Here is a 9,933-nt window from a genome sequence, read left to right on the forward strand (position 1 = left end):
GTGCCAGTATGGCTACCCCCTGCAAAGCTTTGGTGGTAGATACTACCCTACTGAGAGTGCAATCTAGAACTCTTTACAAAGAAAGAAATTTTAAGGAAATCATATTCCATTTGTTCTGCAAAGCAATGCACATCACCTGACTTAAGTACTGATAATTTCTTGAGATTGGTCTTTGCTGGAGGTCAGCATTTGCTTGCTTGCTTGCTATTTAACAATGATTGGTCATTTAGGCAATTTTTTATTATTTTTTAATGATATTGGTGATGAATCTTGACTACTCTGGTGTTCCTAGCCTTTACTAAATTTCCAGTTTAGGCTTGTGGTTATTTCAGAATTACAGGTCTGCAGTAATGCTGCGTTCGCCACGTCTCCTAAAGATTGATTTTTTCCTCCAGAGATTTACTGCTTTTGTCCAAATCACTGTTAGTGGTTAGTGTATGGTAGCTGTTGTGTGATGCTAGCTGTAATTTACCCAGTGTTTACTGGAGCATATGACATTTAGTCTGCCATGTAAGTCAGCATTAAGAGTGCAGACCTCAGGGCTTAGTCTTGGTAGCTGACTAAACCAGTGAGCCCACCTTGCCTAGCCCTTGATAGGAATCCCTTCAGCACTACATAGACAGCACAACCATGTGGGTGAGTGCTTTTTTCCTATCAAAACATTAGAAAAAAGGAATTTAAATTCCTGCAGAGTTTCATTTTCCTACCCAGGTGTCTTCCAAACTTGCTTATTGTAACTAAAGAAATAGAAGCAGACAAGAAAATGGTGATTCCTGTTTTGATATTTTGCATCCTTGTAGGACTTGCTTGTATCAAAATATGAGTGTGGCCATGTGCTGATTTGTGAGGATGTTCCCAGGATGGCATCCCTGGGCATAAAGTCTGAGCCTCTAAATACTGTTTAGAAAATTTACTGGCTTATAGAGGATCAGAAGGTATTTCCATTTTTTGGGTTTGGTCCCCAGTGCATATAGCAAGCCATTGCCATATTTGGCCTGTCAAATGTCTTTTTCATTCATGCATAGTGTAATGTGTAATCAAATGTGAATTCTTCTGGGCTCTGAATCAGCCTTGGAGAGCTCAAGGCTTACCAAGTAACAGGTGGCCTGTGTACCATTGTACTGCCCTTTCTGTCCTCAAGGAAAACAAGCAGGCTTCCTTTTCTGTCTTTCCAAAAGCCTTTCTGTTGCAGCAGGTTGATGGTAAAATGTGTGTGTCCCCAGTTAAACTGAAATGTTTTCGCCACTTAAATGTGCCTACTGATAGCTTTCAGAATGTAAATATTCATGTTCTAAAGACTTTAGTACTGCACTTGGTTAAACGGTGAAAAAATAATACTATCAAATACCATTCTGTATACTTCAAGTATACGTTAATGTCTGTTTGAACTTCAGCAACTTGCTCCAAAGTACCAGTATGTAATCTGAGGAGACTTCTTTTTTTTCCCTTCTAAGGTCTTGATACAAATCTGTACAGGTGACTTTGTGAGTTGTATCATCTAGAAATTACTCTGCTTCCCATTTCCCTAGATAGTAATATTTAGTCACATGATTTTTGATTTGGTTTTGGTTGTGATTGTTTTAAACACAGTGCTGTTTCTCAACAAGTTTTTTAGAGACCACTAACATTTAGTGGTCTCTTTGAAGCTGGCTGTTGTTAATGAACAAGTCAAAACTGCTCATCATAACCGCATCTTAGCAGTCTAAAGTTTGCTGTAAATCTTCGGCACTGTTTTTTGGCTGAGTGCAGGCTGCACCTTCTTTCAGTGTTCCACGAGAGGACAAAGCATTACTCCGTCCTACACCCCTGAGAAGATTTCCTTCATGCAGAGTTCTGGTTAACAAAATACCTAGAGATATGTTTAGTGGAGACAGATCCAAGAGGAAGACAACCTTCAGTGAACTGATACTTTGCCAAAGGCTCTGCAAGCACATTTTTTTCCATCCTTGTAACTCTGAGCTTGTGTCTCAAGTGTTTCTCCTTGAGACATTTTTCTAGAATGGTAAGGACAAGATAATTGGGCTAGAGAGGAGTTCTGTATTTATTAACTTTCCTATTTTTTTATGGTTTTAGGTCTATGGACCTGGAACTCAGACAAGAGCTTTCCAGTATGTCAGGTAAGCCTTGTTTGTTCTGGCTGATCATTTATGGTTCAGTTAGCCTGGTCAGCTTTGTATGCATGTGCATTTGCTTAACTTTTTTAAATCGTTTTTTAATACAAGCATTCCAAAAAACGTGCACCCATTGAAATCTGATTTCAGCATTTCTCAGCTGCCTGATCTGCTTTACTGGAGCTCTTAGGAGGCAGCTTTACTTTCAGAAGGGAGACATGGAAATTTTTAAAAATATCAAAGGAGAAAAACATTAATTGGTTTAGAATTTTACTTGAGATACTAGCATGCTCTTCCCTTCCAGAGATAGCAAGTAACAGCCAAGTTTTTAGTGCTGAACAGTTTGTCACTCCTTGCATTTTAATGCAATGCTGCCACCTTGTGTCCTTGGGACTGCTGTGGTTGGTGTGCAGACTGCACAAAAAAAAAAAAAAAAAAAAGAAAAAAAAAAAAAAAAAAAAAAAAAGCTATGCTGGATTTCTGGGTTGTTTTAAGCATTTTTCCTTGGAAATATTCTTTCCCTCTGATGAAAGTAGTGTCAGCGGTAATAGATGTTAAAGAAACCCCATCAGGTCAAAGTACCCATTCCTTCCCTGATTATAAGTCATAATGAAAAGGATCTGGATTTCTATGTGTAGGGCCAAGGTGCTACATCTGTGGCTAATAATCTAAGATAACAATGAGTTATGTTGCTGGAGGAAAGTAACACCAAAATACTGGTTTTTAACAAACTTGGTTTAAAAATTTTTGAAAATGAGAAGACAATTCAAGCAACAGGCTGCAAAGCAGGTGGTAGTGTTACATGCCTCTGTATTACAACTTGCTCTGTTCTGTTTGAAATGCATTGGAAATCAGCCTCTGGATATGTTTGGATACTGGAGATAAGAGGAAATATTAATAGTTTTTTTAATACAAACACTCAAGAAAACATGCACCCATATAAATCTGATTTCAGCATTCCTCAGCTGCCTGATCTGTTTTACTGGAGCTCTTAGGAGTCAGCTCTCTTTTTAGACCAAGAATATTATTTGTAGAGAAGTGGAAATTGCCCCAATTTGTTCTTCCCTCTTTTGCAGTGATCTTGTGAATGGGTTGGTGGCATTGATGAACAGCAATGTCAGCAGTCCAGTCAACTTGGTGAGTATGAGTGCTCCACTCCTGAGTTACAGTGCACTGGTCAACACCACCTCTCTTTTCCTCCTTGTCACTGCTACTGATTTCTAGAGAAAATAAATGGAATAAAGAAGGCTCTTTCCATTATGAGGAACATATTCTCCTCTGTACTTTCTTTATAGATAAGAAGACTATGTCCCTACATATTGAAATCTTACAGTTCCAAGAACAGGATAAATTTGCTGGAGTTTTCCATTTGTTTTAGCAGAACATGTATGTAATTAGAATATGAAGGAAAAAAATGTGGGCAACATGTGCAAAGTGCACCAAGAAAAGGACTGAAGACTGATTTTGTGGAAAGAAAGCCTGAAGGAATCCTTAGCTCTAGATAATTAGAAATAATTTCATACTACCCTGGATTCAAGGAAAATATGGTAGTATTTTATGGTATAGTTCTCTAATATTGTTTAAAATGCTTGGAGCTTAACTTGTCTAGTAAGATTTTTGTTCTGTTCTGTTTGTTGTCACCTTATTCTTAGTAGTGGATTTAAGAATACAAAAAGGATGCATATCCCAAGTAATTTCTTGTGTATGCCAGCTTTTGCCAAATCAGATACTCAACTCTGCAGAGCATTTGTTCACTAGATTTTCCTTTTCTCTTGTGGTAATTCATTAATTAATGAATTAATTTCTGTATTTCTATTCAAATGCTGGTATGTTTAAACTCTATTACATGCTTTGTCTTTAGAAAACTTAGTATTTCAGTCTATATGTATCTTAAATATTCAGCTTTAGGTCAAACGAGATGTGGTAAAGAAGAGTTTTGAAATAAGCTAGGGATGGGGAATTGAGTCTGATAAAGGTGAACTGATGCTAGCAGAAAGTGCTCAGCATTTCAGTGTGAAATGCTGATCAGGAAATTATGTGCAAGTTGGTTAAAAAAAAGAAAATTGATATTGTATAGGAAAGCAAATAGCCTTTATGTATTGGTATGTAAGCTGTAGTAGATTTGGAAGCAATTGTTTACAGCTAAATGAGTCTGGGTTCCTAATTTTGGATGAACCAAGAACTTAGCATATTTCTTCATGATACCTGTTCTCAACTGGACACAGTCCTTGAATCCAGATTTCCAAATTATGTGGCTGCGTGGGCTGCTCAGTGACCTAGGCCTTTACTGTGGTTACCAGCTCTTTACAGACTGATCTTTTGGGGGGTGGGGGGGAGGAGGGCAGGGAACACTACCTGCCTACATAGACTGAATTACCAGTGTGAATGTAATAGAGGACAAATTTTCTAATGAGTAAGGAACTTGTCAAAGTTGTGGTTTTTTGTTTGTTTTTTGTTTTTTTGTTTTTTTTTTTTCTTTCAACAAAGTAGAATCAAGCTTAGTTTAGCTTTTTCAGAGTTTAACATGCCCCTGTTGGAACCATCTCTTGTCTAGCATGTCATAAGGTATTTAATTGTTATTGAAGTGAGCATCTCTTATGTTTGTAGGGGAACCCAGAAGAGCACACTATCCTAGAGTTTGCCCAGTTAATTAAAAAACTTGTTGGTGAGTATGATTAATAATTCTTTGTAAAGTTTATTAAGTACTTATTGTCATTAGATAATTATTACTTGATGAGTGTGTGTAATATGTGGATAATTTAATTAGTCTTTGGATTTTTTAATACTTTTATCAAAGGCATTTAATCGTATCATTAAATATTAATAAGATAATCCAAATCCTCTCAATTGTCTGTAAACTATTACATGAAGAGTAGAATGAATACATTTTCTGTGTATCTGTGTAATCTATACCCATTAATGTATATAATGTTTGGACAATTTTTTAGGTTTGTTTTGGCACAAGGACAAGACATAAATGAAATGTAAAATACATGAATGAAAATGTCCTGCATAATATCTTAGCTGCAACAGGAATCCTTCAGGAAGGTGGTTCTTTGCAGTTCTGCAGGCTGTGGTCCTTCAATTACCATTAAAAACCTCATGCTGTGGCAACAATCTTTCTCTGTTCTTTTCACTGTTTCTATCTAACAGTGATTCTTGAAAGGGTTGACAGCCCCTGGGAAGAAATACTGTGGCTTCCTCTTCATTCTTGCTCTGACACCTGTAGCAAATCAGAGCTCTCAAGAATGGAAGGAAATGGTTGTGCTTGGTCTTCTAGTGTGGCTGCATAATGAGATGAAACATCCTGCTGCCGTTAGCCAAGGGCTTTTAGTGTGTACATTCCAGAAGTGCTTCTGACAGATCTGAAAAAGACGAGTTCAAACATATAACACAGAAGCTGATGCATGTGTTGTTACTAATAAAAGACTGTTCCCTCTGGAAAACTTTTGTAAATCCACAGATCAGGGAAAGAAATGGAAAAAGCACAGCACCAAAGCCATCAGACACATAGATCAATTGTCACCCCTGTTTGTCTGTTCACAAACAACTTGATGTGTTCCAGTCCACTCAGAGAGACAGTTTAGTTCTAAATGGCATGTAAACTATTTGCTAGATTTGGTTAGAAGAATTGGCTTCTTTCTATGTGTTGTTCTGAGGAAAGGCAAGTAGTTGGTTATTTAAATCAGACTGGAGATTACAGGCAAAGAGAAACTGCCCTTTTGTAATGCTGAAGTGCTAACAGTCATGGAATGGTTGAAGTAGGAAAGGATCTCTGGAAGCTGCTTGGTCCAACCCCTCAGCTCAGGCAGGGCAACCTACAACCAGCACTGGCCCAGGACCTGTCCAGATGGCTTTCAGGTATCTCCAAGGGTGGAGACTCCACATCCTCCTTGGGCCATCTGTGATTCAGTTTGTACTGACTGCCTCTGATCCTGTCACTGGGCACCGCTCGACAGAGCCTGGCTTTCTCTCCTTAATCCCCCATCTCCTATTTATGCACATGGATGAAATTCCTCATAGTCTTTTCTTCTCCAGATTGAAGGGCCCCATATCTTTCAAACTCTCCTCATACTCCAGTCCCTTCATCATCACCATGGCCCCTTTTTTGCACTTGCTCTGTATGTCCCTGTCTCTCTTGTACTAGGGAACCTAGAACTGGACACAGTTCTCCATATGGATCTCATCAATGTTGATTAGTGGGAAAGCTGATCTCCCTTGTCCTGCTGGCAGCACTTGTGCAGCCCGGGATATCATTTGCCTTCTTTGTGGCAAGCACGTACGACGGGTTCATATTCAGCTTGGTGCTCACCAGGACCTTCAGTCCTTTCCTGCTGAGTTGTATTACAGCTGGTTGGTCCCCAGCCTGTACTTCCCCAGGTTCAGGACTTTGAACTTGTTGAATTTCATGGGGTTCCTGTGAGCCCTTTCTCCAGCCTGTTTCTTGAGGTCTGGGTGGCAGCACAGTGCTCTGGTGTGTTAGCAATTCAGTATTGATCCAATGCTTACCCTTGGGATATAGAATGAGTTACCAGTCTCTAACTGATCACCACTCTCTGGACCCAGCTATGCAGTTCTCAGTCCTCCTTACTTACTGCTCATCCAGCACTCAGTTATGGGAGAGTGTCAAAAGTATCACTGAAGTCAAAGCAGGTGATACCCACTGCTCTGCCCTTGGCTACTGAAACAGTCATTTCCTCATAAAAGGTTAATAGACTGGTCTGTGAGTGTAACTTAATTTTCATGAATCCATGCCTAAATCTTTGTGAAATGCTTTGTGAACTCATGTTGCTGTTGGACAGGTGGATCACCCAGCTGTTGCATGCAGTGCACCTGTGTTTGTGCAAAGCCTTTCAGTGGTTGAATTTCTGCAAGAGACCTGCAGAAAGACCTGCTGCTCCATTTGGTAGAAAAGATGTAAATGCAAAGCATGCTGAATTGCAGATGATAAATCACAGTGTCTTGTTTAATAGGCAGTGGGAGTGAGATCCAGTTTCTCTCAGAAGCACAGGATGACCCTCAGAAACGAAAACCTGACATCAGAAAAGCCAAGTTACTGCTTGGCTGGGAACCCGTGGTATGTACAGATGAATTATTATTGCTGTGTGGTAAAACACCAGGAGGCAGAGAGGGGGGCTGAGGGAGGGTCACATGATAGCAATACATCTCCCTTACTGGAATATCTGCCTAATGCCATCTCCAGAACAGTTTTAACATTTTAACTTTTTCATTTAGATATTATGAAATGTTTACCTTTCTGTAAGCCCAATGAATCATTTGAAGTATATAGTACATAGTTACTTACGTTACCAAGCCCGTATCTAAGGGGTTTGCTGTTGTTGCTGCAATCCTCCATCCTGTCACTGGCACTAGGAGTGGGTTTGCTTGGAGAGGCAAGATCTGCTTGATTCCCAGAAAAAGTGCAACTTTCTTAGCCAGCTCCCCATTCTAACTAGGACAAGGGTTTGTAGCCTTTTTTAAATTTGCAGAAAAAAGTCATTCTAAGAAACATGAACTTACCTAGTAAATGTAAGCCTAATAATAGAAAAAGATCCAGACCCTTCTGGAAAGGATTCATAGAGGCCATGGTATTGATAAACCATGTCTGTCAGCACAAGGGTGATAGCAAATTGCTGCAAACACAGAAGGTTTAACTTTTATATTTCTGGCCTTCTGTGTTTGGCACAGGCAGTAACAAAACTTGCTCTGAAGTAGCAGTACAGAGTTGGTACAGCAAGGCAAGCAGTTTCTGTGCTGCTGTTTTATCTTCCTGTATTGGTGATGGTGTCAAGCAAGCATGTCAGAGCATATGGCTCCTGAGAAAACAGCTCCTCTGTTGTTCCTGTCTCCATATTCTATGCCTGTATTTAAACACTGCAATTTGTAGGATTACAATTATTTGTATAGGATTTAAGAATATCAAATGAGACACTTGGTGCCAGCTTTATACCATGCTGGGAAAGAGGATCTTTAATCCTTACAAACAGAAGGGGCTTAAATGCTGGGTGTTTGTCTCTTTCGATGCATTAAGAATTGAAAGTAGAATTAATGCATGTCTGTTTTGATACTAAACAGACCCATCATAACCATGTGTGAGATTTAAATTTTTTTAATTTTTTGACTTATGTCAGAAAATATATGTGCTGTCTAAGAGCTCAGCCGTATCAGCAGTGAGAAGATATAACCAGCATGTGGTGCTGTTTATACTTAGATTGGCTAAGAGGGAGATTCCCTGGCTGCCTTGTGATTGCTGTGTTATAAAAGATACTGTTGTGAAATGGGCTGATGTGAACCTAGAGTGATATAATTCTCTCCTCACTTTTGGGAACAGGTCCCATTGGAAGAAGGTTTGAATAAAGCAATTCATTACTTCCGTAAAGAACTTGAGTATCAGGCAAACAATCAGTATATTCCCAAACCAAAACCTGCAAGAATGAAAAAAGGAAGAACAAGACATAACTGAAGACTCTTAGTTGGACAGGAAATTCCCTGCTTGACATTTGACAGATGTAACTTTTTTAATTTTTTTTTTTTTTTTAATTTTTTTTTTTTTCGAGAGAGACTTTAAAACAGGTATCATGAAGAACGAACTGGAATTTCATTCTGAAGCTTGCTTTAAAGAAGTGGATGTGCCTAAAAATAACATAAATATTCCCTTTCCCTGCAAATCTTGCCTTGCACTTTTTAAATCTGTCTTTTTATGTAAAATAGAGTAGAAACATCTTTTAGTATCTTCAAGTTTTATATCTTGATGTGAGATCATTTTGTTGTGACTGTCCTTGACAGTTTTATTTACTGGTTTCTTTGTGAAGCTGATGATAAACACAAACGGGATGGAAAATGCCAATTTATTTATAAAATGGGTACTATAAAATATGAGATGTTCTACTATGCATAAGAAAAAAACTAGTGTTATTGTCAGGTGAGAGACACTGACATCTGCATATAGAAGAGTTTAAAAGAATTCTGTATGAGAGCTTTATGTATTCTTTAAAGGAGAGATTTTTTCAAAGGTTTAGTTTTAGTTGTACACTTGAATTTGAGATATTTTCATTGATTACCATGGATAAGGATATTTTGAATCACTACTGTGTTGTGTGTACTCTGGGAATAAAGTTAATGTATTATTGGTTACAGTGGTTGAATATGCTATTTTATTAAAACACTGAAACTTCTGTTTACTAGTTTCAAGATTTCACTGTGGGCATTTCTCTGAATTTGCACATCTGTGGATTTATTGTGTATTAATTATAAAGTAACAATCTGTGAATAATCCACTCAAAGTTAATAACTTTGGTCTTGCATTGCTTGTTTCTTAACAGATGTATAGTAAGGGCTGCAGGATGTCTGTTGAAATAGATTGGACAAAACCATCCTGATTTATTCCAGTTCAAGTAGTTGATGTTGATACAGGAGTATGATACTTTTTTAAACCATGGAGCATAACTTGAACCTTCTTGAGGAAATACTGAGGAAGTGTTTCTCTTTTAAGCAGCTACTAAATTGCTGGTAAATGCTTTCAAGTTTGGTAACTATGCCTGTCATCTTAGGGGGAAAAAAAAAGCAACAAACAAACTTCAAGTCCCCTTATTTTTAATAATTCTCCTAGTTTTTTAAAGGTATTTAAAAGGTACTTTGGCTTAGTGCCACTCAAAATCGAAAATCCTAAACTTCATCAAGCAAAGTGACTTGACTTCATCTCATTAAAGCTTGATGGTTTTATTAGCTTTGGAATATCTTTAGGTTGATGGTAAATTGGGAGTTACCAGTAGCAGTGATGATGTGCCCAGCCCTGAGAAGACTCTGAGAGCAGTGTGGCATT

General features: G+C 38.3%; 1 protein-coding gene across 2 annotated transcripts in view; it reads left to right on the forward strand.

The window, feature by feature from the left end:
• UXS1 (UDP-glucuronate decarboxylase 1) overlaps nt 1-9,247 on the forward strand; it is a 55,498-nt gene extending 46,251 nt beyond the window's left edge. For both annotated transcript variants that reach the window (XM_083884854.1, XM_083884853.1), the window contains 5 exons: nt 2,074-2,117; nt 3,188-3,248; nt 4,719-4,776; nt 7,085-7,188; nt 8,443-9,247. In XM_083884854.1, coding sequence (XP_083740980.1) covers nt 2,074-2,117; nt 3,188-3,248; nt 4,719-4,776; nt 7,085-7,188; nt 8,443-8,574 — 399 coding nt within the window. In that variant the 3' untranslated portion in view covers nt 8,575-9,247. The remainder of the gene's footprint in view (nt 1-2,073; nt 2,118-3,187; nt 3,249-4,718; nt 4,777-7,084; nt 7,189-8,442) is intronic.
• The last annotated feature ends 686 nt before the right edge of the window (nt 9,248-9,933 follow it).

Source organism: Zosterops lateralis, assembly GCF_965231275.1.
Source record: "Zosterops lateralis genome assembly, chromosome: 2".
NCBI classification, from domain to species: Eukaryota; Metazoa; Chordata; class Aves; order Passeriformes; family Zosteropidae; genus Zosterops; species Zosterops lateralis.